The sequence below is a fragment of the Chelonoidis abingdonii genome, chromosome 3 (assembly GCF_003597395.2).
Source record: "Chelonoidis abingdonii isolate Lonesome George chromosome 3, CheloAbing_2.0, whole genome shotgun sequence".
NCBI classification, from domain to species: Eukaryota; Metazoa; Chordata; order Testudines; family Testudinidae; genus Chelonoidis; species Chelonoidis abingdonii.
In genome coordinates, this window is record NC_133771.1 from 12,355,839 (window position 1) to 12,383,811 (window position 27,973).

Below are 27,973 nucleotides of genomic sequence, written 5' to 3' on the forward strand. Positions count from 1 at the left end.
TTTGTCCTCACAAAACCCCTATGAGGTTGGACAGTGCTACTAGCCCCATTTCACAAGTGGAGGACTGAGGCCCAGAGAGACTCTAACTTCCTTTAAGGCCACAGAAGAAGACTGTGGTGGAACAAGCAATTGAACCCAGGTCTGTTGAATCCCAAACTAGTGCTCTGACTGCTGGACCATTCTTCCTCTCAAGCGGTAAATCTTGCTAATCTGTAGGCAAAAGATGATGCATTAAGGTATGGCCTACCTAGGTCCTGGGATCAGAGCCCCATCGTGCTATGCACTATGCAAAATGCTTAGTAAGAGACAGTCCATGCCCTTGCAAGTTTACAATCTAAATAGATGAGACAGGAGCATGGCAGAAAGGGATACAACCTATAAACAGAATATTAGTAATTGAGGCACAAAGAACTTCAGTGACTCGGCCCACGATGGCACAAGCAGTCTGCGGCTGAGCCAGGAATTGAACGCTGCTCCAGAGCACTTGCTACAAGACCATCCTCCCTTGCTAAAAGCAAACTGTTTTGCTTGAGCTGGTCTCCAGCAGGTTGCAATGTCCAAGCAGCTGTCTGTTTCTAGATTTGAGCTGGATTAAGGCTTGATTCAGCAAAGCACTTATGTCCAGGCTTCACTTTTAAGTGAGTAGCCCCATTGACTTCAGGGGGACTAATCGCGTGCATAAGTGCTTTTCTGGATTGCCACCTTTGTAAAATCAAGATTGGATTTCTTTTAAAGACATGCTGTAGATCGAAAGGACTTATCTGGGGGGGAAGTTCTATGGCCAGAGTTGTACAGGAAGAGAGATCACAATGGTTCCTTCTGGCCTTGGAGGCTATGATCCTATGAAATGAGCGCAGGTTCAGTACTGCAGATCACGCTCTTTTCACGTCAGTTCCTTTCTTGTGATTTTTTGGAGCCTTTGTGAGGCTTTCCCCAAAGCATTATCCTACCACAGGAGCCAAATGTGTCCTTCCTCTGGAGCTCAGGTGTTGAGATTTGGCAGCCCCTTGGATTGTTACGGAGCAAAGAATACTTACTCCACCTTCACCTATTTTGTCTCCTGGTCTAACTGGCCTTCCCTGAGCATCTGCATTATGTATCCTTGGGTAATACACATTGTGGCATATACAACTGGGTGACTTTCATCCAGGTTTCCAAGGCATCTACTGTAACAAACCCTGTTCTGGTGCAAACAGTAATGTTCACACACTCCATTGTAACCTCTCTTCCTCCCTGTTGGCTGTCCTTCTCTTTGGCTCATACCGTAAGTGTGATCAACTGTCTGTGATGCTGCCTCAGTTCTGGCAGAGTAGAGGGACTTCCTCTAGATGAGATGGTGCTTGCAACGTTATGCAGGCTGCTGATCCAAATCACCATTGCTTGGCAGCTGTACTGCAAGGAAAGAGGCCACCCAGCTTGCAAGAAGCACATGCCATCTGAATAGATGGGGATGAATGCAGCCGGCCAGAAAACGTGGGCATCGGTCCTGGGAGTTGATTTCTAACTGAGAACATTCAAGCAGCTGCCTCTCTCTAGCTCAAGGCTGGATTAAGGCCCCAATCCAGCATAGCTCTTGAGCACATGCTTTAATGTTAAATCATGTGAGTAGTACCACTGACTTAAGTGGTACTGCCTATGCCCTTAAAATTAAGCATGTACTCAAGTGCTTTGCTTTGGGACCTAAATGTGTGTGGGGAGAATGCACTCTGTGACATGTATAGCAAGTTTTGGACTCTTTTGCTTCAGGCAGCTTTGGGGGCAGAGTCAATGTTGTGAGCTCTTCAGTCCTTTGTGTCTTGCTCTGTAGGAGCCCAGGCTGCGGTGACCTTGTGTAGCTCATCCATGTTTCATGTGAGCATGTCCAAAGGGGGCACACAACAGGGTCCATAAAATTAGTATCTTGTCCTTAATTAAGGCCAATAAACAATGTCTATGAAATGAGCACAAAAGGAACTACATAGCAGGATCTTTCTTTTCATTCTAGTTTGCTCCCAGCAGGCACCCCCTTGGAGGCTGAGAACAAGCATATCAAATGGACTGCCAGCATGCTGCAGTGCTGTTATGCATGATCAGTTGTTTGAGGAAAGATGTCCCAGCTCTAACAGTTTCCTCCTGCTATTTGCCTTTTGGGACTGCATGCCAGGAACATAATTTGTGAGGTTCAGCACATCTCCAGGGGGTTCTAGTGGGATCATCATAAAACACAAAAGTGAAGAGAGCTGGGAATAACAAATCAAGGGGTCTGGGAATATTGGTCATACAGGGCCAAAGCCTATGATACAAAACTCCTTCCTCATATACCAATGGTAGGATACAACCCTTGTGCAGAAGAGAGAGGACGTGTCCATTGAGGAGGTGACCTTTCAAATAGCAGCAGATGGTTTTCTATTAGGCGAAGGGCATTCTACTGGATTTTTCATCCATACAATAGTTAAGAGGATGCAGTTGATATAATTGTGTGTATGTCTATATAGATGTGTATTTGATATTGTGTGTGTGTGTATACACACCTTTCCTGTGTGACACTTAAAATTGATTAAAAACAATTCTCTTAAAAATGACTTTACATCTTTTGTTTACGTTAGCACTTTACTCAGCTTATATAGGGACGCTGGATTGGATCAGGTGAGAGTCACCTTCATCCTTTTCCCTGCACAATCTAATTATAACCTACATCCAAATTTACAAGCACTTATGTCCAAACTTATTTTCACTATGGGACTTATTTTAATGAGGCATTTCATTTAAAAATACAGTATTTCTCTTACTGGTATAATATTGAGGCCGATTGCTTATAACATCAAAGCAAAACAGGGACCTCGATGAGTGCTTTCCTCTGTGTTTGGGAACTCCCTAAAACATTTGGAATGCTATCACAAACTAAACATTAATGAGAAAAATGGGATTGAACTCAACACCCTAAGTATGGACAATGAGAATATCCATAATCATAAGGATTAAAAACAGACAGACATTTTGGAAGGGATATATAACCTCCTGCTGCAAGACATAACTCGACCTCTGACTAACAGGGATCAGAAGAAGCTTTCCTTGTGGGTAGGTTATCTTATCACTTCCAACTTTGGAGGTTCTTGCACCTTCTTTAGAAGCATCTATTGGAGACGGTACTGGATTAGGTGGACCTTGAGACTGATCCAGTTTGGCCTGTTTTTGTTGCAGCCCAAGACACTCTATGAAATGAAGAGCTATCATATTGCATTTCCACCTCCTCTCCATTTGCTCTTGTTTTCCTTTGTTTCACACAAGACTTCAGAGCAGAAATATCCATCTATCCCTCACCAGTCCCTTCATCATTCTTCTGGTGCAGTTGGTGGTCCAAGTGGAAGAGCACCTTAGTGGACCCTATTTTATTTTCTGATTTGTTTTCTTTAATGATCTATCCGTTTTTCTAGCTGTTGGTTGGTTTTCTTTTCCCTCTGGGAAAGGGGTAGGTGCCTCAGATTTAGTTTAGTTTTTGTTAAAAAAAAAAAAAAATGGAAAAAAAAATTCTTTCCAGGCCTGGAGGTGAAGGCCAGTTGCTGGGTTAATGGAGATGAGTGATGGTTTTGATGTTCTCACCAAACATTAAATAGCCTCAGAATGTTTCTTTTCCCCTGCATTTGAAAGAGACGTGTTTGGTCTCCATATCATGGTACAGAAGAGATTATGGGTTTAATAGTATTTATTTGAATTGGTGAGGAGGCTACTATAATAATAGTTGATTGATTTTTACAAAATTACCCCAAGGTCCCTTGTGTAGCCATAACAAACAACGTAAGGGCAGAGCCAATGGCTCAGTGGAGCCAGGTTCTCTCTTCTGCTTGCAGAAAAGTGGCAAGTGTTAAAAGAAGGAAAGGAAGCCTTAATATTTGCTAGTCTTTGCATTTAACTGTCATTAAGCTGTTGTTTCTTAATTCCCAGGGATTCATTATCTCTGCTCTTGGGCTGATTTTCAGAAGGACTCAGCTTCTGTTGACTTCAGTGATAGGTGTGGGGGCTCTGCAGTTTTGAAAATATCAGGTGTTAGGGTTCAGGTCTGTTCTGTAGGCAAGAGCTGTGAGAGCAGACTGCAGGGGAGAAAAGGGTGAAGAGAAGCCCCAGGACTGTATTTTGTTTTGAATTTTATATAAACAAAATAGACTGTGAGAGAAGGGAATGTTATTAGACAAAAGGATTGTGCTGAGTTTATTAAGGTGTTTTGAAGAGGGGAAACTGAGGCAGGGAGCCACAGAGCGACTCTAAGTCACGAGGGCGGTGCTTGGGATGCGGCCAACCCTATAACAGCACATATGAGCGTGCACGCACAAGCCCCCCCCCACACACACATTTTTAAAAGACACCAACTATGATTTGTTAGAAAGTTTGCTGGGGATTGTTCATAGAATAGACACATTCAAAAGTAGTGACGTGCCTATCAATGCCCTTTGGAACATATCTCCTTTTAGCTGCTTCAGGTCACCCATCCATTGTTTGTCTTTGTCATCTTAGGTTTTCGAGGCAATGACTATGTCTTCCTGTATATTCGTACGGCTCCTAGCCCAATGTCGCCTGTATCTACCTTTAACTTCCTGACATTGGAACAGTACTTGTTCCCATCAGATTATAGGCAAGCTATTTTGGTGAAAAGTCTAGACTGCAAACCCCTTTTCTCACACTAGTGAGCTGGTACTCATGTGAGTAGTCCCATTGACTTCAAGTCTATAGATGAGAGAACAGAGGGCTAACCTCGCCAGTCTGTCCAGCCCACTGCAGAAGCACACCTGCCCTCAGTACACAGGATTTATCACTATCTGAGAGGAAAAAAAATGTGGGTAGTATTGTGGGTTCAATTTAATTCAATAGCGAGGTAACAAGTAGCTAGGCTTAATCAACTTTACTAATCAACAATGATTAGTCAAAGATTAATACAGCATAATACAGATAGGAAAGCCAATACATTCCCAACCCATCTGGGAGACAGCAATGCAGCAGGTCAGCTGTCTCAAAATCTGAGTTTCACTCTACTTCTCTATATACAATAGATGAGGGTCTCACTATTTCTTTGCATTACTTTAAAGCTAGTTTTATCTGTCGTCTTTGACATGCTTTTGAACATTTTATGATACGCTTACACAGACCCTACAATAAACAGGACAGAGATTGCAACAAGTTTCTTACCTTATTTGACCATAGCATTCCAGAAATTAGCAAAATTTCAGTGACATCCTGCACATTTGAAAGACTGGGTCTGTAGTAGCCAGGCATAGCATGAATACCTAGAGGCTAGTTGGTTAAGTATATTTCTCAAGACTTGTGATACTCTTATATTATATATAGTGGAATCATGCAAAGGTTACAGCATCTAACTATAGAACAGTTGTAGGGTTATACAACTCAGCATGAAAATAAAGCATTCTAAATAGCATGTACTGTACTTATTCACTATTATCTACTGTCTTATTCTGGTTACATAAACGTCTCCTTTTTAATCACACTTATAGCTACAACAACTCCCAGGCTTTGATTAATACATTTTGCTTGTGAGAGCTGAATGCATTTGTTTTCTGGTCATTAACACTAAAGCAATTTATATGCCTGGCTAATAGTTCTGTTTCTGAGAGCTCGTTTCCCAGTCTGCTTGCAAAAGTCAGCTTCACAAACCTTGATACGTTTTTTTTTTATCTTATCTGGTAACTGCCCTGCAGCATTAACCAGTGTGTGTAACTAAATATGCAAGTAGTATTTTTCCATTTTGGCATTGGCCTGGCTGCAAAGCACCATGGGACTTTGGCTTAGTTTGATCAACAGTAGGTAGCCCTTGTTAAAATATTGGCTGTAGATCACTGAGCTCCCTTCTCTGAACAGAAGCTTCTAGAAGTCAAAGGCCAGTCTAATATTCCAGTAATGAATTTAATTGGTTTATCTTTTCTCTTTAATTTTAAGTAGACTACAACGTTTAACGCTCCCACCACCCAAAAAAGAGTCAGGCTGTTCAGTTCATACTTATGTCTGCTGGCAGGGTGGTTTTTTGTTGTTGTGTTTTTCATATTACACACACACACACACACACACACACACACACACACACACACACACACACACACACACACACACACACACACACACGCTCTCTCTCTCTCTCTCTTCCCTGAAAGGGCAGGATGTGCCATTTTAAACTGCAATAACATGGAGCCTTGACCTTTATAACTCTTAACATGAAAATTGTTTGGAACAGCTTGTGAAGAAGGAAAGCCAGCTGGTCCCAAGCACAGTGGTAGCTGTTAAAAACCCTATGGTGGTATGAGATACCTCAGTTATTTGCTGTTGCAACCATAGGGAAATAGTGAGATGTATCAGCAGGAGTTGTAAGCAAGACACAAGAAATAATTCTTTCATTCTACTGTGGGCGGATAAGGCCTCCTCTGGAGTATTTTGTCCAGTTCTGGGTGCCACATTTCAGGTAAGATGTGGACAAATTAGAGAAAGTCAATAGGAGAGCTACAAAAATGATGAAAGGTCTAGAAATCATGACCTCTGAGGAAAGATTGAAAAAATGGAGTTAGTTTAGTTTGGAGAAGAGAAGACTGAGTGGGGACATGGTACCAGTTTTCAAGTAATAAAAGGTTGTTATAAAGAGGAAGAGGAGAAATTGTTCTTTGTACCACTGAGGATAGGACAAGAAGCAAAGGGCTTAAATTAAAGCAAGGGAGGTTTAGGTTGGACATTAGGAAAAACTTCCTAACTGTCAGGCTAGTTAAACACTGGAAAAAAGTTGCCAAGGAAGGTTGTGGATTTTCCTCATTGGCCCCATTAAGAGCAGGTTAGACAAACACCCATCAGGGATGGTCTAGTTGTTACTTAGTCCTGCCTTGCATGCAGGCGACTGGACTAGATAACCTAGTCAAGTCCCTTCCAATCCTACACATCTATGAGTCTATGGCCCACTGGTTTAATCCAGTCTGGATATTCCTATGTTCCAAAGGTCCTCTTTTAATTATGATAATTATTTGTATTGCCATTGTACTAAAAGGTCCCATTCCTGGTCCAGGACCCCACTGTGTTAGGCACTGCACAAATACAGGATAAAAAAACCCCCAGTCTCTGCCCCTAAATAGAAGATAAGAGATAACAGTTGGATACAGAGAGGTGGGGGAGCCCAAGGAAACAATAAGACAACAGTGGCCAGTTTATTGTGGCTGTGGTCTCTGCACACAAGCAGCCTGACCATTGTCAAGTGTTTTGTAGGCACCATGGCAAAGGAGAGTTCTAAGGAAGGATTTGAAGGTGGATAATGAGGTAGCTTTGTGGATGCTTCCTGGGATCTTCTCCAAGGTGTGAGTGGCAGTAGGAGAGAAAGCGCCAAGATGCTTGTTAGAAAATGTAAGAGGTGGGCAAGGGAGTCTGGCATCATAGGCAGAGGTGAGCGTCCACAGTTCAGTAGCTAAGGAGAGGTGATAGGTTGGGGGGCATTGACTCAAAGGGCCTTGAAAGTGAAGACAAGCAGCTTATGTCTGATGCAATAGTTTACAGTCGAAAGGGACAATACATAAAGAGGAATCGTTTATCCCTGTTGTACAGTTGTGGAGCAAAGGCATTGAGAAGTTAAGGGTGTTTTGGTCAAAGGGGCCTCAACCCCCATTCAAATTCTGAGAGAACTGGGAGCACAACTCCTTTTGGCTGGGTTGAAAATGCCAGCCTGTATATCTTGCCCAACATCACACGGGGAGTCTGTGGGATAGCTGGGAATTGAATTGAGACCACCTGACTCTTAATCCAGTGGCTGACCCACAAAACCATTTATTCCTTCATCTCTTGCGTCTGTTATGTGCAGAACCTTTGAATATGAACTAGCAAGTTTGTATGTGAGTAACCAGTTGTGTTTTGCTCTTCTGTTGTTTTTAGGTGGCAAGCTCTTGTTGGCTGGCCCTGAACCCATAGAAATTCATGCTCATTATATTCTGGTAACTGATGGCGGTGAATTCCAGGTGGGATCCCCAGATAAACCTCTCCGTGACAAAGCATATATCCATCTCTACGGAAGCTTTCATTCTGCAACCTTCTTTCCATATGGGGCCAAATTCCTGGCTGTGAGGAACGGGACCGTTTCCATGCATGGTGAGTTGGAGAGGGTACAGTGTGACTCTCTCTCTACCCTTAAAAAAGTACTGATTGTATTTCTAGTTAAGACAATGACAGACCACATGAGTCATTTGGGATGAAATTTTTAGACAGGGTTCTGCACCTACTGTCAGGGTCAGATGTTCCGAAAAACTGAGCTCCCACTTGGGTGGGAGTTTGGCCCTAGATCTCCACTCTCAGCTCCAAGTGGCCCTATTTCCTAAGAGCATAACATGTTAGATGCTGATCCCTTTTGCAAATCTGACTGTAAGCAGGAGCTGCAGCGGGGTGCGAGCGCTCATGAAAATCTAGCCCTTAGTTGGATGCCTAAATGACAGCTGAGCACTTCTGCAGATCTGTCCCAAGTCATGAGTTCTGAGTACTTGGAAACTGAACCTTTGAGCTCTGGGATGTCATTCTTGCTGTGCACTGCATGGATCTGCTCTGTGGGTATGATAGTACAGGGTTTCCTAAATAAATGCATATCTCTACTACCGTGTAGAAAATCAGGGCAGTGCTAATGTGAGGGACTGGGCTCTCGCTCCATGCAGCTTCAAAGGAGTAGAGACGGCCAGCGAAGAATGCTGGTGTAATAAGCCTCCGTCCCAAATCTGGACCTTAGCGTCCAAAATCTGGGTGCTTAGCATGAACCTCCAAGCTTAATTACCAGCTTGGATCTTATCTCGCTGCCACCAATCAGGATTCTGAGTACCTGATAAACTCTCTGGTCTCCCCAAACCTTTCCCTGGGGGACCCCCAAGACTCAGATGCCCTGAGCCTCCAACAAAGGGAAATAACCCACTTCCCTTCCTGCTCTTTACTTCCTCCCAGATTTTCCCGCCCTGGGGATACTAGGAGATTTCCCTGCTTCAATCCCTTGAAACACAAAACAGAGAGGACGATTTACCTTCCCCCCTCCTTCTTCTCCCTCCTCCCAGTCTTTCCCTGAGAGAGACAGTACTCCTGGCACAGAGATTCCTATCCCCTTGCCTTAACTAGGAAAAGAAAATCCAACAAGTTTTAAAAAGAAAGCTTTATATAAAAAAGAAAGAAAAAACACATGACATGATCACTGCATCAAGATGACATAACACAGGGCTATTGCTTAAAAGAAAATATGAATAATCAGCCTTATTCAAAAAGATATCCAATTTAAACATTCCAGCAACTCCACACATGTAAATACAAAATACAATATAAACCTATTGCTTTTCCTTTTGTACTCACAACTTGGGAACAGAAGGGTAGAAAGAAGCTTGGAGATATAAAAAAAAAAGCTCTTCCCTCATAGCCGAGAGAAAACAAACAGGCAGAACAAAGACAAAACACACCCAGAAGTTCCCTCCCTCACTTTGAAAAATCTGGTTTCCTGATTGGTCCTCTGGTCAGGTGTTTGGTTCCCTTTGTTAACCCTTTACAGGTAAAAGAAACATTAACCCGTAGCTATCTGTTTATGACAGCTGGCCAGGCCCATGCCGAGCATGCCGTGGTCGTCAGTACATACCAGCTGGGACAGACATGCTAACTCTTTTCAAAGGGGCACTCTAAAGTGCACCGGGCAGCATGCTCCTCTCCTCCCCCCATGCCCACATCTGAACTGAGCCATTGCATCCAGTGCCAGCAGAGAGTCTCCAGCATAAGCAGCACAAATGGCTCAGCTCTGCTCCCCAAGTCAAAGTCTTAACTAACAGACAATTTTCAAATGCAATATTTGCCTTAGCAAAGGCAGGGGGGAAGCTAGCACATATTACAGTGCTTCATTCCTCCCCCAGTTACAGCATGTCAACATTAGCATTGGGTAGGAGCTTGTATCCTGCAGCAGGGCTTGAATTTCCAATCCCCTGGCCCATGGGCAGAACTGTTATCATCTGAGCTTTACTGACATGCTCGGATTTCAGTCAAAGACAATGAAAGCCACCAAGGGGTACAATATCATAGAATATCAGGGTTGGAAGAGACCTCAGGAGGTCATCTAGTCCACCCCCCTGCTCAAAGTAGGACCAATCCCCAACTAAATCATCCCAGCCAGGGCTTGTCAAGCCTGACCTTAAAAACCTCTAAGGAAGGAGATTCCATAACCTCCCTAGGTAACCCATTCAAGTGCTTCACCACCCTCCTAGTGAAAACGTTTTTCCTAATATCCAACCTAAATCTCCCCTACTGCAACTTGAGACCATTACTCCTTGTTCTGTCAGCCATCAACAACTAGTGGGAGGGACACAAAGGGGGCACAGCTAAAGGGGGGCATGTAAGCTCCCCACATGACCCCACCACATGATTTGTCCTCACCTCCTATTTAAACGCCTCATGTGACTCGTCCCTGCCCCACTATCCTCATGACCCCCCCCCCCATGAATCCTCCCCGGCCCGCACCCAGCCTGGGGCCCCGCATTCTCCCTGTCCCCTCCCCATCCCATGTTATCTGGCGGAGGAGGGGGCACTCTGCTCTAGTCCCCCTGGCATGTGGAGCCACTAATGCACTGTCCTGGCAGCCTCCAGCCACACTGTCTGCCTGGGCTGGGAGCAAGCTCTGCTGCTGTGCTGTAAGCCTATTGGTCTGCATGAGGTAAACAGGGTTAGGTGGGGTCAGTGTTTAAATGGGAGACCACACATGAATGGTGAAGTGAAACAGGAAGTAGTGCTGTTAATTCAGGAAGTTACACAGTTCCTGTAAAATTTGCATTGGGGTGAACAGGGTGCTCTGCTACCCCTGGAGGTGCCAACTTTCAGATGAGATCCAAAGCTGGGTGAGGGGTCTTGACCACTTTGTTGTGATGTCATGAGATTGAATTATTTAATGCTTGTAAAGTGCTTTAAGATTAGCATTTGACAGGCTTTATAAAAGGGCAAAGTATTTCTACACCATTTCTTACAGAGGGACTTTGTTACTATAACATCCTGTCACACTCACATTGTATCCTAGGGTGACACACACAATCTCCTTATTCATAGATTCACAGAGTTTGAGGCCAGAAGGGACCATTAGATCATCTAGTCTGACCTCCTGTATAACACAGGCCTGAGAATTTCACCCAATTAGCCCTGTATGGAGTCCAAAAACTTGTCTTAGATTAAAGCATAATTAGACGACTATAAGAGATGGAGAATCCACCAGTTCCAGCTGTTAATCACCCTCACTCTTAAAACTGTGTGCCTAATTTCTAATCTGAGTTCAACTTCCAGCCATTATCAGAGGGGTAGCCGTGTTAGTCTGGATTTGTAAAAGCAGCAAAGAATCCTGTGGCACCTTATAGACTAATAGACGTTCTGGAGCATGAGCTTTCGTGGGTGAATACCCAGTTTGTCAGATGCATGTATTCACCCACGAAAGCTCATGCTCCAAAATGTCTGTTAGTCTATAAGGTGCCACAGGATTCTTTGCTGCTTTTTCCAGCCATTAGTTCTAGTTCTTCCTTTTCAGCTAAGTTAAAGGACCCTTCTATTTTCAGTTTTGATTTGGATTCAGTCAGCCTAATGAAGGCATTGTTTAGATGGCATCTTCTTTTAAGCTGCAGGCCTCCTCCTCTCACTGGATCAGGCTCAGAAAGATTTTTCTTCCTTGAGACATACTTGTTCAGTAAAGCTCTTCAAGGAACCAAGATTCCTTCCCTCAAGCTTGTGCTGTCACCTTGAGCCTTGTCAGGAGCTGAAGGTTAGTGTCAGGGCAGCACTCCCTTCTACGGCTGTAAAGGACTGGGTGGATTTGAGGGTGTGATAGATGCACCCCAGTGAATGCTTTCAATCAATTTCAAGGATTTTCAGGACAAGCCATTCAAATGGTGACATAGTCTTGACATTAAGGTATGTGTGTCTAGAGCAGGTTTCACAGTAATGATGGGTTCAGTGTCTTTATTTTTTAAACCATGTATCCATTTTGTGTTATATTCCATTATTTTTATTCTTTGTTGATTTTCAACAGTGGGCTTGGCAATACATAGAACATAAAGGAGAAAAGGTACTTGCCCCAATGAGCATTAAAATCAAGAGGCAAAGGTAACCCACTATCCCACAGTCTGCCATAGCTACCAACTGAAGGAGTTGCTCCTCTAGGTGCTTGCTTTTAGCACTGGAGCTCATGGGTTCAAACCCTATGATGATCCAAGGATGCCACTCTCAACACTTCAGAAACCCAAAATGTTAGGAGGCTGGATTCAACACAAAGTGGTGCAGGATTTTTTTCCCCTTTCCCTTTGTCGTGAGTAAACAAGAGCATTTCTTTGGCAGAGGGATTAGCACGTGTGTTTTGAGGAAGGAATTGAAACAGGTGAGTGTTCCACATCACAGAAAGGGCGAAGTTACTGACTAGAATGAATAGCGGAAGGACAGCTGAGAGTAGAGACCTCTGGCCAAACTCATGCTGGGTGAAACTTGGTTGATGTAGGTGAAGTAGGATGACCAGATAGCAAGTATGAAAAATCAGGACAGAGAGTAGGGGTTAATAGGAGCCTATTTAAGAAAAAGACCCAAAAATCGAGACTGTCCCTATAAAATCAGGACCTCTGGTCATGCTAAGGTGGAGCTACAGTGGGGATACATTCATTTGGACCACACGTTGGAGCAGAGTAGTGCACGGCTTTGATGAAGAACGATACAGAAGTGAGCCATTCCTGAGTTAGTGTCATGCTGGGAGACATGTTTTTTGAAGAATTGTTGCCTCTCCTCTCACTCGTACAAGGGGAAAATGCTCTGTCTTTTCTCCTAGGTCATTTCCCATTTCAGATAGTTTGGTGAAAGAAATAATTTCTGTTGCATCTTCCACTGATCTATCAATTTTGGGTGTTTCTGTGGCCCCCTTTATTGTGGTATCCAAGCACTTTACAAGCTTTGATGTGTCTGTCCTCACAGCACCGCCTGTGAGTTAGGGAAGTGCTATTATCCCCATTTCATAGATAAAGAACTGAGATACAGAGAGATTCAGTGACTAGACGAAGGTCACACAGGGAGTCTGTGGTAGTATAAGGAATAGAACCTGGGTCTCTAGAGTCCCACACCTGCACCCCATCCTCTGGACCACACTTCCTCTCTTTATGTATAATCCAGTGAAGCACAGTTAATATTTATTCACTGCCAAAGTTCTCAGTGGGGCTGCTTCTCAGACAAAAACAAGAAGGCAAGGGTCCTGCTCCAAAGAGTCTACAATCTCAGTACAAATCTTGATTGCCTCACACATTCATGGACCCCGTTGAGTACTGTCTAACTTATGGGGAAAGCCTGTTTGTCTTAAGTGAGTAGTCCCACTGAATGGAGGTGAATGGGAGATAGCAAAAGCCCATGTGCATGGCACTGTTTAGGTTCTGTAGCTCTATACTGAAGGCATAGGCAAGAGGGGAGAGTTGGGATCCAAAAGACACTCGCTATGTGGTGGAACGCGAAGGCAAAGGTGGCTTGGCACATTAGCAGAAACACTTTGTGTTTCAGTTTCTGCCGATTCAAGACATCTAGACTTTCTGTGCTGTCACTTCTAAACTCTTTGTAACATACAGTCCCCGTGCATGGCTGCAATTAAACTTCACTGAAACCATGTAATCCGCAATTTCGCATTGAAGCATTGGAAGCCTGCTAGAAAATAAAACTGGAAGGAAAGTGTTTGTGCTGTCTTGATACCACTTACATCAAACAGAAGCACGTTATTCTGGTTTCAATTTAACATCAGCCTAGCCCATGGTCTAGAACAAATTGGAGAGCGTGTCAGCTCTCCTTCTCCTCTTTTTATATATGTTACCGCAATCAAAATCGTTCAACAAGCAGGCTTTGAAATTTTCAGCCATCTCAGCGAAGACAGGATCGAGAGCCATGTAATTTCTTTTCTTTTTAAGATTGGAAAGTTTGGGGAATGTTTTACTGCTATGGTTGAGTTCAACTTGTTTAGTAAGCGCTGTCAGCAGCTTGCTTTGATATGTTAATATGACTAACGGTCTCCCAGAATTCTCCGTGAGTGGCAGTCCTGTGCTCCGGTGGTCACAACAGATTGGGAAATTTCACTGTTGCCTTTGGCTTTAGTCAACTCCCCTGCCAGTCAGAGCATGCCACCCATAAACCACCTGCCAATCACATGTCAGTTTTAAAGGGGTTCTTAGTCAGCTGGGGTGGCTTGAATTTTTGACAATGTAATTATAGCCCTTGCATCCACATTGAAATCTTGACCAGGACCGAGGGAGTTTTATTGATTGTTCAGAAGGGAAATTTATCAATGTCCGCAGCTCCGTTCATACTTTAATTCCCCAGAAAACGCTTCTGACAAGTTCCCTAAGAGAAATCTAGCTTGTTGGCCTTGGCTGTACTTGCGTCTTTGTCTTTCCCAGCAAAATTGATTTGGAGCCAAACTGTGGATTTTGAGTGAACCTTCAGCGTTTCAGACTACGAGGCAGGGTAAAAAGGGCCATGTTCACAAGCAGCACAAGACGGGTGGGCACACTGCCTATGTCGTTTCTCTGCTAAAAGATATTTGCCACCTGCTTTCAACAGGCAGACTGTGAACAAACGAGTGCCCCAATGAGGTAGTGAATAACTGTTCCCCAGTGCATGTAAGGAATTCACAACCTGGCCCTTAGAAAACAGACCAGTGTTTAATGATTTAATAGTGTCCTCATGTCCTGTGTGGATTGTACATAGCTTTTAAAAATACCATTTATAGTTCAAAAGGCATTGTTCATTAGCTCTATACATGGGATCTGTCTGTCGTGTGTGTGTGTATGTGCATGTGAGTGAGAGAGGGAGGGAAGCCTAATTCTCTGTTTCCCTGCACTGTGTGCAAAGTGGGTGCAAAATGCTACTATTTTGGTGTAGTAAAGTTTTACTCCCACCGTGCACTGGTGTGAATGACCACGCAAGGTGTAGGACAAAGGAGAATCAGGCTCAGAGAGTTTAAATTCAGTATGATACTCATTTATTGGTATGGTCCCAGCATATACATAAAGAAATGTGATTAAAAAATAAAATACTCTTACTGGAAGATTGCAATGTAATACCTCTTTATTTCTTAGAATTTAGAACAATAACACACAAGAATCCCAAACCAGGACAAAAATCAGGCTGCTCTCTAAGGCAGACAGACACAGCTCACTCCATCTTGTTTTACGCTGGTTCTTCCCAGGCTGACTGTTTCGACTCAGTTTCCCTAGGGAGCGCCCTAGCCTGCAAGCAGAACCAGGAATCCCTCTCCTCACAATCTTAGTGGTAGCTTACAATTCCAACACAGTCCTCAATACACTGTGTTAATCACCAGGCAAAATAAATTCAGTGAGATTCATGGTCTCCGCTAATCATGAGTTCACCAGACTAGGTCCAGATCCCATGTCTCCTGCACTCTCAAGTCGCTCTCTGTGGGTCTACGTTTTTCATTGTTCCAGTTGAATAATCCAATGGGAGCTTTTAATAGAAGGACAGAGAGTGTGAGTTGGACTTTGTGTTCAATGGAGAGTTGTAGCAGACCGTAGAGTGCTGGGAGGATGTGCTCTTGGAGGCCTGTGTTGCGTGCAAAACAGACTGCTGTCTGTATCTGGTGGAGCTTTTTCAGAGTGTGTGGCTTCATTTCTGGTACGAGTTGCAATAATCAAGCCCGGAGCTCATGAATGCATGGATCACTGTGGTGTGATCTGTGTCTAGTAGAATTGGATGCAGTCTTCTGGCAGCTGCAGCTGGAGTTGTGTTCTTCCTAGCTCTTCCATCTTGCTAGAATCTTTCTGTTTTGGCTGGCTTGAACTTTAACCAGTTGCTTTACCAGAACTTTAACTTTATCTGGATGCTGATGTTACTTAGGAATGGTGAAAACAAGGCAGTGACATTATCTGCATCTGACGTAAGGAGACTGAAGGCTTGTCTTCACTACCAGCTAAATCGGCACTGCTACCATCAATGCAGCGGCGTCGATTTAGTGGATCTGGTCAACACATGCTAAGTTGATGGGAGAGCGCTCTCCTATTGATTTCAGTACTCAGCCTCCCCAAGACGCAGAAGCTATGTTGAAGGGACAGCATCTCTCACTGACACCACTGTAAATCAATCTAAATTATATTGGCTTAAATTACATAATTTAAGTAATTTAACTAGCATAACTTAGATCGACTTACCTCGTTAGTGTGGACTGGGCCGTAGAATGGGTGTTGTCTGCATGCTTCTGGCATGTCGTCCTATGTTTTCTCTCATGATTACCACAATGGGTAAGAAGGTTGAATCTTGGAGGTCTCTGCAGATGAGGGCTTTGGAGGTAGAGAAACATTGTAAACCTTTAGGAATCTCATGAGAGCACCCCGTATATCAGTGCTTCCCTTAATGGCTCCAAGTGCAACCAAGATATCAGGAAAAATGGAAGTGCACAGCAAAACATGAAAGTCAAGCAACAATTTTCAAATCTCAAAAGTTTCGGTTTGAATTTCAGGCTCTGGATGGAGATGGGAGAAAGTTTGGCAACGTTTGCAAAGCTGAAGAGTCTGGGTCTAGATCAGAACTGTCTCAAAGCCCCAGGCTGTGCTAACCCGAGGTCCTGGTTAGAACTCATCATATAGCTTTTATTTTATCCAAATCATTTTGTTCATCTCTAACTTTCACCCGCTCCCTTGACAATGACAGAGTCGATGTGTCTAATTCCCTTTCTTCACATGGTGAGGATGTAGCTAACTGATCTTAGCATTTAAATGATCATTCTGCCCTGCATTCTCATTCCTGCAGGCAGACATTCCCTGCCTCATTCAGTAGCAGCTCTGTAGATTAACTGGCAATAATGTAAAATGTTAACAGCTGTGCGCAACTATGGATGAGCATGTACAGTATTTAGCTGTCGTATTTGAAGCGGTTTGTTAATGGTGCCACACCATGTCAGTTTAAAGGAGGTTTTCCTGTATCATACCTTTGGCTAGGTGATATTTTTATGCACATTGTGTGTTTTGTGTGATACTTATCAGCTCATTCATTTATGCAAAGGGATCACAAAAGCTGAGATATCTTTCCTCCCCTCCCCTCCTTTTTTTTTAAACAGTGGCACTAAGTTAGTAAAATATCCAGGTAAACACTGATTAAAGGAATCCCTCTGAGAAGTAACTAGCATCCAGGGAATGTCAGATGGAAAATGCCTGTTCTCCAGGATGTTTTGTAGCTAGTAAGGAACAATGAAGACGGTTTCTCTATATACGTGTGTTTATATAGCCCTCGTCATTATAGCATCGGAGCCGTCTCAATCATTAATGGATAGATATGATTGAAAAAATATTAGTTTCATCAATATCAAAACATTTAATGGGGATGTCTATTCTGATTAAATTGTCAATGGAAGAACATCAGTGCTGTTCATTTTTACTTTCTCAGTTCAGTGATGATGAAATATTTTATTCTGATAAGGTAAAAAGATTTAGTTTGAACTTTATTATGTCATTTTATGTCATTTTGACTTATATACATTTTAATATTTATATAGATCCTATTTATATATGTAATATTTTTATATTATAATGTTTCAGCATTATCCAAATAAAATGTTTTTACTGTATCAAAATTAAATAATTTGACATTATTGAAAGAAAACATCTGATTGTTCCAAATCAAATTTTGGGGGAGATTTTTGTTCTATGGCAAACTTCAAAATTTAGACTTTTTGTTCTGATTCAGAGTGAAAACAAATTTCAGCATTTCCATTTACCAGCCAGCTGCATAAGTGGATTTTATCCTTACAGCACCCCTCTGGGAATGCATTCTCCCCATGGTACCAGTGGGAAATTAATCCGCTCTGTGCCTCAAGCAACTTGTGCTGGTCACACAGGACTGAACGGGAATCTGAAGCCAGATGGATCGAATCATAAGCCACTGCCCCACTCACTGGCCTGTTCTCCCTACCACACCCCAGCCTTGTCCTGTGGCTGATGGCAGATGATGCTGGGTTGTAACTACTGGAAAGAACAAAATCCCAAACCCATCTTCCTCCCCCTTGTAACATGAATTCTCTTCTCCTTGCAGCTCTTGTCTTCTCCATTCTGCCTCCTCCTGCTGCCATGTCTCATATTTTCTTTGATACTGGGAAGCTGGAGGGGGCTTTCACTCAGAGAGCTTCCAGGAGCATTGGGCAACACAGGTTCCTCAGGGCAGGATACTGAGGATGGATATACTCCTCCGTGTCCTCACAGTTAAGCAGTTATGTATAAGAAAAGATCCTGCAGGGCATGAATGAAAAGCTTTTTGCACTGGCTGTGGTGTACAAGTGACAGAAAAAGCAGCTGTGTTTCAGCGAGAGCTGCCCACACATAGAAATTTGGCCTGGAGTAGTACAGGAGGGTGGAAAAATATCGCCCACTTTCTCTCAGAGCAGAAAACTGTTCCCTGTCTTTAGAAACTGTTCTGCAGGAAAAGCAGAGCCCCCTTAATTCAAATGCAAAGTAGAGACTTTATGCAAAGACAGAGAATAGATTGAGGATTAAAATTAAATGAGGGAGGGGAAAACCCAGTACGTCAGTCTGGGGTGTGAATTAGTAGGCTGTTAGTGAATGCTGAGGACTAGTTCTTCAGATCCATGCCTTCAGCTGCATGAGAAAAGTGGGGTATGTAGCTGAGATTTTGTGTGTTCTGTTTTTGTATATTAACTATGGAGCAACGATAGCTAAGATCTAACAAATAATTAAAATCCCATCTCCTTTTCAAGGGATGTGTTCCCAGTGCCCGTTTATTCATTTGCTGTTTCTCACCTTTCCCAATTTTAGGAAGGGGTCAGAGTGAGTAATGAAAGATGATTACATGTCTCTGGGGAACAGGTTGGATCTCTTAGGCATTACTTTCCAGACAGTTCAACGCTGCTTTTATAATTATTAAGATGTATAGTTTTTGAAAAGATAACTTTTATATGCTAGCTAGAATCTATTGAATTACATTTCAACCATTGCTTTCTTTAATGAGGTTTTCTTTGTTTGAGAATATAAAATAAAAGTAACCTTAATTGAATGTGTCAAGTGTCAGAGGGGTATCCACAAAAACAACCAAGAGTCTGATGGCATCTAACAGATGCATCTGAAGAAGTGGTTTTTTTACCCATGAAAGCTTATGCCCAAACAAATTCCTTTTAATCTGCTTTGGTAGGGCCACTTTTAGGCCACTTTACGCTTCCAGACCAATGCAAGAGGCCTGTAAAGAAGAATCAGGCCCAAAGTATGCATCTAGTAATATACACTCTGGAGTGACTTGCTGAGATTACCGTACATAGTAGCCAATGAAGAGCTGTTCCCTACTGTGTATTTGGCCTGGTCTACATGCAAAAATTAGGTCAATGTAGCTATGGTGCTCAGGGGTGTGAAAAATGCCGATCAACTTGTAGTAAACGTCTGTCTCAAATCTGGACTTAGAGTTCAACATCTGAGTGTTTACTGTGAACCTTCCCCAAGCTTATACCCAGCTTGGATCTATCTCGCTGCCACCAGACAGGAATATAGCGCCTGCCTCGCTCTGGTCCCCCCAGACTTTCCCTGGAGAAACCCCCCAAGACCCAGACCCCTGGGTCTCCCTATCTCATCCCCCAGCTTCCCCCCCTTTCCTGGGTTAGCCGGTGCGATGCTATACTTCACTCCTTGAATACAACCGGAGAGGCAATCTAGCTTCCCCGAGGCTATGCATTCACCTAGTCAGCTCACACAAGAGATTCGCCCTCCCTTTGTCCTGTAGCCTTTTCCCGCCCTGGGACAATAGGAAGGTGAGACACAGAGTTTGGGCTTTTCCCTCCCCCCTCTAGCCTGTCACCGATATAACAGAGCTCTGGGCACAGAGATTCCTCTCCCCTCTGCCTCACTAGGAAAAGAAACTTCCACAAGGTTTAAAAAGAAAACTTTATATAAAAAGAAAGAAAATCCAAAACTTAATGTTACTGCATTAAGAGATCAATACAGGCTCTTGCTTAGAGAAAATATGAATAAACAGTCTGATTTAAAAGATAGCCCAATTAAACCAGTCCAACACAGTACACCACACACATGTAAATACAAATCAAAGCTCATCACAGCCGATTACTTTGTTTTCCTTTTGTACTCACAGATGTTTAGGAGAAGATTTGAAAGAAGATGGAGTTAGAAGAAAACTTGTTTACTCACAGCCGAGGAAAACAAAAAGACCCAGCACAAAGCCAAAAACCTCCAGAGGTTCCCCCCCTTACTTTTGAAAATCCTGTTTCCTGATTGGTCCTCTGGTCAGGTGTTTGGTTCCCTTTGTAAACCCTTAACAGTAAAAGAAAATTAACCCTTACCTTACCTATCTACTTATGACACAACCCCCTGGTGTAGATGCAGCTAGGTCGATGGAAGAATGCTTCTGTCAACCTTGCTACTGTTGCTCAAGGAGGTGGATTTCCTAAAGTGACAGAAAACCTCCTTCCATTGAAGTGGGAAGGGTCTAGTTATAGCCCTATAGCTGCTATAACACCCATCAGGGGTGAAAGTAACTTACAGGACTTACTGGTACTGCCGGAGTCCTGGGGGGGCATGGCCTCGTCCAGAAGAGTTGTGGCCTCTCAAGATTTAAAGGCCCTGGGGCACCAGCTGTGGCTGGGAGACCCAGGGCCTTTAAATCAACAAGGGGCTCCCAGCTGCAGAAGTGGCTGGGAGCCCCCTGGGGCTCAGGGGCAAATTAAAGAGTCCAGAGCTCTGGCCACCAGGGGGAGCCCCAAGCTTTGCAGCGCTGGGGCAGGGATTTAAAGGGCCCAGAGCTCCTGCCACTGAGGGAAGTCTGGAGCCCTTTAAATCCTGGCCCCAGCCCGGCTGCCAGAGCCGTGGCTGGGATTTAAAGGGCTCTGGGCTGCCCGCAGCCGCGGGGAGCTTTGAGCCCTTTAAATCCCAGCCCCTACCCGGCTGCCGGAGCTGCAGCCGAGATTCAAAGGGCTCTGGGCTGCCTGCAGCGGCAGGGAGCTCTGAGCTCTTTATATCTCTGCCGTGGAAGTCGGTGTGGTCCAGCACAGTGTACTGGCTCTTGCCGGTACGCTGTACCGGACCGTACTGGCTTACTTTCACCTCTGACACCCATAGTTCAGGTATGACCTTTGCTAGAGTTTTGTACGCTGTCGTTTTAAATGTTAAAGTTTCATTCACTTCCCTTGGAAGACTATTCTGCAATCTTTCATGAACATTTTTTTAGTTTGGTAAAACATTTCCATTTTTTAAAAAAAACAAAAAATTAGAAACAAAATGTTACTCGAAAAGGTTTTCAGTAAAATAAAATAGGTTTTTCAGTTCAGTTTTAGGTAATTTTTTTTAAAGAATAATTTGTTTACTGAAAATAGTTTATGAAAAGCAAACATTTTTCAGTTTTTGGTTTCATTTTTTGTTGAAAAAATCAGAGCGTTTTTGGGTGAAATTGCACAAACACAAAATGTTTGTGAAATTTCTCATAAAAATGGCATTTTTCAGACAGCTCTACTTGTTAATTCTTTCAATATTCCTGCCAGCCCTGATCAATTTCTTTACATTTTTCTGCTTTTAAGGGACCGAGAGCTGAACACCAGAGGAATATAGGGAGAATTACTTCCTTTTTCTGTGAATGATTCCCCTGTTGATGCATCCCAAAATGGCAGTGGTCATCATTAAATAGTCCATGTATATTCTGTGACACCGTGGTTATTTCTTGTTCTGCAAAGACAATGTGGTTTGGAGGAGTGAGCACAGTCCTGAGAGTTAGGAGGGCCCTAGGTCATGGGAAAATTAACTTTAACCATTTAAACTGACTCTTTCTTCTACAGGTGATAGGGAGGTTGTCAACCACCATCTTCCATCTGTTGCAATTGTGTCACAGTTGCAAAACTTTTACTTTCCTTTGAATGCCACTCCTCCGGTGATGTTTCGGATGTAGCTGGATCTCTTTCTTGCTCTTCCTGGTTTGCCTGTGATCTTCCCTGATAGTACGAATGCCGGATTGAGTCACTCAGCGATCAGTGGGCAATACTTCTGCAGAAGGATGTTCTTCTCTAACCTAGGGTCTCAAGTCATTTTAAAATTTATCCTTATCTCATCATTTGTAGGCTGGTTATCCAGCAAATTTTAAGATTCTTCTCTTCACACCAAAGGGTGAATGTCTGAGGGCTGGTCTACATGGGAAAGTCACACCCCTGAGAGATGCAGCTATGCTGGCCTAACCCTGGTGTAAACAGCACTAGAACAACAGAAGAATTCTTCCATTGACCTAGCTACTGCCTCTTGGGAGAGGTGTATTATCTATGCTGACAGAAGTACCTCTCCTGTCAGCATAGGTATTGTCTACAGTGAAGTGCAGCTGTGCTGATGTAGCAGGTTAAGTGTAAACATACTCTGGGTCTCTGTGTCTTTTTAAAGTGTCCAGCTCTCACTTCCATACAGATGGATTTAACCATATGTAGCACTTCAGCAATCTAGCAGAGATGTGTAACTTTAATCTTCCACAGCACAGACATCTTTGGATGGGTTTTTTGCAAGCTGTATCTTTCTCTTGATTTCTTCATTGCATCTTCTGTCTGATGTTATTAAACACGGGAGACAATTTACGTGTTTCACCACTTTACTGTTTAGATGTAGATATTGCGTACTACAGGGTTTCTCAAACAGGGGTTGCCGCTTCTGTAGGGAAAGCCCCCGGCAGGCCAGGCCTGCCCCATCCGCAGGCAGGGCTGGTGCAAGGAATTTTCGCGCCCTAGGCGAAACTTCCTCCTTGCACCCTCGACCCAGCTAACCCCGCCCCCCCAAGGCAGCTAACTCAGCCCCCCACCCAGGAAGCCCCCCCGCTGCAGCTACCCTCCCCACTGCGACAGCTAACACCTCTCCCCCCATCCCCCCATGGCAACTAACCCCGCCCAGGGAGACTTCCCCCTCCCCGCCACAGCAGCTAACCCTGCCTGGGGAGACCTCCCCCCGCAGAAACTAACCCCACCCCAGCTCACCTCGGCTCCACCTCCTCCACTGAGCACGATAGCGCCGCTCTAATTCTCCTCCCCAATCAGGCTTGTGGCGCTGATTGGAGGAGACTGAGAGCTGGGCTGTGTGCTCAGCGGAGGAGGCAGAGTGGAGGTAAGCTGGGGCGGGGAGCTGTTCCCCTGTGCGCACCCCCACCCTGTTACTGCAGGCAACCCTCCTTGCACGCCCCCCTTGCAGCTCACCTCCACTCCACCTCCTCGCCTGAGGGGACTTTAAGGCACCCCCAACCACTAGGCACCCTAGGCGGCCGCCTAGTTTGCCTAAATGGTTGCACCGGCCTGTCCGCAGGTCCGGCTGATCGCTGCTCCTGGTCAATGGGAGCCGCTGGAAGCAGAGGCTAGTACATCCCTCAGCCTGCACTGCTTCCAACAGCTCCCATTGGCCCGGAGCAGCAATCCGCAGCCAGTGAGAGCCGTGATTGGCCAGCCCTGTGGACAGGGGTGGTAAACACACCAGCCTGGCCCGCCAGGGGCTTTCCCTACAGAAGCGGTGACCTCTGTTTGAGAAAACCTGGCCTAGTACTTCACTGTGTTTGTTTATCATATTTTTTTCTTCCCAACATTAATCGTCATTTCATATTTCTCAGAATATCAGAGTTGGAAGGGACCTCAAGAGGTCATCTAGTCCAACTCCCTGCTCAAAGCAGGACCAATCCCCAGACAGAGTTTTGCCCCAGATCCCTAAATGGCCCCCTCAAGGATTGAACTCACAACCCTAGGTTCAGCAGGCCAATGCTCAAACCACTGAGCTATCCCTCCCCCCTTCTTGTTGGCATCATCCACAGCAATAAGGATGTTCTGAAATGCTTCCTAGTAGAACTGATGCCAACTAAGTCATTGGTTTATATAATGTTGTTGTTGTTAATGCTATTGAACTGTATGCCCTAGTTGGTGTCTTTTAAACTTTCCCCTTCTGTGTGTAAGTTCAATAGTTGCAGGAAAAGGATGAAACCTTGCTGTAAAACTTCTTGATGCTGCAGTACTCATCTTTTGTAGTTCGTTGGGATTGCTTCAGACTTATTTAATGGGGGCCTATGTTTGCCATGTGCAGTTCTGTCTTTGGGCTTTTGTGGTATTTTATATGGCCAGCAGTGCCACTTTCTGCTCCACCACGCAATGTTAGTACTGTCACTAGATTGTCTGTGACTGCTTAATTAACAGGTCTCCCTGCTTATATCAGATCTGAAGGCTGTTCCACTATCTGCAACCCATGGCTATGCTCGGTGGCGATGGGAGGATTACCCAGACCTGAGTATGCTGCCAAGTTTTTTTTGTTTTTGTTTTTATTTTTTTTTAACATTATTGCAACTCCTTCTTCATGCCTGTCTCCATCCAACTTAATGGATTCACTTTCCCCATGTGGACAATAGTTATACTGTTTTCTCACCTACCTCTGAGAATCAGTTGGTTAATGTCTGTATAAAGTGCTTTGAATTTATACAATGCTATATAAATGCAAAGTGAGTGTTTGACTTTTTTAATGGCAGATACTCCATGTCAGTCTGTTGCTTGTAATATAGGATGGTTATGTGTTTAAGGAACTGGCTTGGGACTCACAAGATCTGATTAACTTTCCAGCTCTGCCATAGACTTCCTGAATGACCATGGACAACTCACTTAATCTCTGTGCCTCAATTTCCCATCTGTAAAATGGGGATAATATTTCCTTTCTCCCATTCTTTGTCTTGTGTATTTTGAAACCAATCCTGCACCAGTATGCCAGTGCATTGTGAATGGCATGATCGGAGCCTCATTGTAAACTCTTAAGGGAAGGACTGTCTCTCACTACATGTTTGATCCAAAGCTCATTGAATTCTATGGCAAGACTCCCAGTGACTTCAGACACCTTTGGATCAGGCTCTTTGTGTGTGAACAGTGTTAGGCACAATGAGGCCCTGATCCCAGGTGAGGCTGTTAAGTCTTATTTTACTATAAATAATGCATTTCAAACTCTACACCTGATTTGCTGTTATCAGTCTTGGTCCCTTTTGGCATTCCTAGTGCTGACGATTTGTTTTAAGTTGGAAGATATATTTTTTTAAGGTCAGAAAAAAAATTAATTTATTCCCTTAGATTAATAACAATAAAAGCAAATAAAAATAAATGTCTTTCTCAGACATCCCTCCCTGAAAGGGAAGGTTCTTCAAAAGAGTTCATCTATTTGGTGCAGCATTTTACTGGGAGGAAAAGTGGGCTCTGGTACTGTGTTTCACAGCTGAGATCAATACTGCTTTTATTTTTTTCTTTTCTGTCGTGCTGAGAGGTTGGCAGAAAGGCTGGGCATGTGATCAGTTTTATAAATGAGACCAGGGATGCGGCTAGTGAATCAATGATACAAGGAAACACACTGCTATCACTGCTCTCAGTCTAAAGGAGACAGCTTTTGTTGGACACATTAATAATCAGGAATGGTAGAATTTTTGAAAGTGCCTAAATGACTTAGGAAGTCAAATCCCAAAGGGAGTGATGACTCCAGAGTTATTTAGGCCCTTCTGAAAATACTTTACAATTGTTTGGGCTTACATGTGCAGAGTTGAGTGCCTAAAGTTAGGAACCTTATTTAGGCACTTAAATTGAAGCAGCCTGATATTTTTTCACAAGGTGCCACAGAAATACCATTGAAATTAATGGGAGCTGCAGGTGTTCCAGATCCCTGAAAATCAGCTCATTTATATTTAGATGCTTAAATATCATTGCAATTGACTATTTTTAGGAACCTCCATTTGAAAAAACAAAACAAAAAACAGCACTAATATTTTCCATGTTCTAAGCCATTAAAGAAGCCACCTAAACCTGTTTGGGTCAGTATAATCATACTGAACTGTTGATGTTCAGTTTTTCCACACTTAAAGTATTCAACAGATTGCTTCAGGAACTATGTATTAGAAATAAGGTGAAGTAAGGTTAATACTGTGTCATAAGTCAAATCCAGCTAAGCCATTAAACATGTGCTTAACAAAAAGTGTGCACAAAGCGATCTCTCCATATCAGATCTCTCAATTCTTGTCCTCAAGGGAAACCTGCACAATGCCTTCAAAAGAGCATAGGGACTTAAATTCATAACTCTCTGGACACCTGAAATCATGAGCTCAGAGACACTGCCTTTATGGCTCATTACAACACATTTGTAACTTATGCACTCTTCTTTGTCCTATGACTGCAGAGGTGTTAATTTCCCACTTCATTTTAACTGGTCTCCTGCAACATGTGTTAACCGTGTATGCTTAACATTCTGTCCGGTTTTATATTTAGCTGCATCTCTCTGATTACTTTTTCCAGACCTGAAGGAGTGCTCTGTGCAGTTCAAAAGCTTGTCCCTTCCATTAACAGAGGTTGGTCCATTAAATGAGATTCTCACCCAACTTGTCTTTCACTTAGCATTAGAGACATGAGCAGTCCAACTGAGTTAAGCACATGCTTATTCATCAAAGTACTTAAGAATGGACTTTATCACCTGCTTAAGGTTGTGCACAAGCTTATGTACTTTGCTGCATCGAGGCGCAGGTCTTGTACTACAAGACATTTCTGGAAAGACTAAATCCTCTCATGAAGTCAATGGCAAAGCTCTTATTGACTTCAGTAGGGCCAGGATCTGACCAAGTGATTTTACTGGGTCTAATTGTCTGAAGGCGATGAGGATTTTGCCTACAGGATACTACTGGTATTGTAGGAAAGGCGAATGGAGTGTCGAGGTTTAAATGTTAACATAACCCAATTGGTACCATTTTACACTCACTTTGCACAACTGCAGAAGACTGCAAGCCACTGGAGAATCAGTCCCCTACATACTTGTCACCATTGACACTCTAAGTTTTTCACTTCACTTACATAGGAGAGTGAATCTAAACAGGTCAGCATTGCTTTGTTTTCAGGAATGATGTTTAGCTCTTATAAGATGGTTTACATTTTGAGAGTCCTGTGCAAAATTTAATGGTTCATGCATAGTCAAAGCTGATATTAAGTTCAAGAAGAGCTTAGTGTGGTCAGTATCTGACCCTTACTGTTAATTCAGAAGGTAGTTGAGTATTATTATCCTATTTTTGCAGATGGAGAAACTGAGTCACAGTGAGGTTAAGTGACTTGCTGAAAACGACAGTGTGAGGTGGCAACAGAGCCAGGATTGGAGATGAACTGTTCCTAGAGCCTAGCTTCATGATTTAATCCACTTTAACATGCTGCTTTAGAGTTAATTTCATCCCTGGCTGACCTGTAGTAGCACTGTGCTGTGCTTCTCAGGTTTCAGTATTTAAGTACGTTTCTATTAATTAGTTTAGTAGTCTATTTTATTCCCTCTTTAACCAAATCTAAATTTTGGGTCTAAACTATCTGATTGTCCCTTTAACTGTGGAGCTGTTGCTTCAAATCTCAAGATTTGTTTTCCTGAGCTCAGTTAATTATTAAAAATGAATGTAAATAATTAAGGAGCTCTACAAAGTCATCTATTTTTCAGCACTTTTGAGTGTTTGTAGTGGAGTCCTTTTGGTGAAGAAGAACTTTGATAAATCACAGCGGCTTTGTGACCAGTATCCTCCTGTCTTCAAAAAGCACATCTACCTGTTTCCATCAGTGATTCCTGGTCGTTAAATAGGTATTTTCCCCATCACTGATATTTCTATTGTATGCTTTGTTATCAAAGGAAAATGCTAGCAGAAAGACAGAAAGCATGCTGAAGAAATTCTCTGTTCACAGATCTTTTCTTGGGCCCGCAGATACAAATGTCAGCCGTCTCCAAGGAACCATCCACCACTCATCCTTGATCTTCATGGGGAGGTCTCCTTGGGATCGATAGCTTGGAGGGAACAGAGCCTAGGGAGATGAGCATTTGTTGAAGAATTGCCACTCAGACCTAAAAGTGGCAATTCTTCAACAAAAATATTTCAAATACAGACTCCAATGTGAAGCTGCAGAAATGGAATTAATTTGCAAACTGGATACCATCAGATTAGGCCTGAATAAAGACTGGGAGTAGTTGGGTCATTA

The 27,973-nt window shown here is 43.4% G+C and overlaps 1 protein-coding gene across 1 annotated transcript in view; it reads left to right on the top strand.

Annotated features, from left to right (window-relative positions):
• The window catches only part of PKHD1 (PKHD1 ciliary IPT domain containing fibrocystin/polyductin), a 394,719-nt gene that overhangs the window by 143,152 nt on the left and 223,594 nt on the right, over window positions 1–27,973 (top strand). Inside the window, exon 37 of the mRNA XM_032796706.2 lies at window positions 7,882–8,094. Coding sequence (XP_032652597.2) covers window positions 7,882–8,094 — 213 coding nt within the window. The remainder of the gene's footprint in view (window positions 1–7,881; window positions 8,095–27,973) is intronic.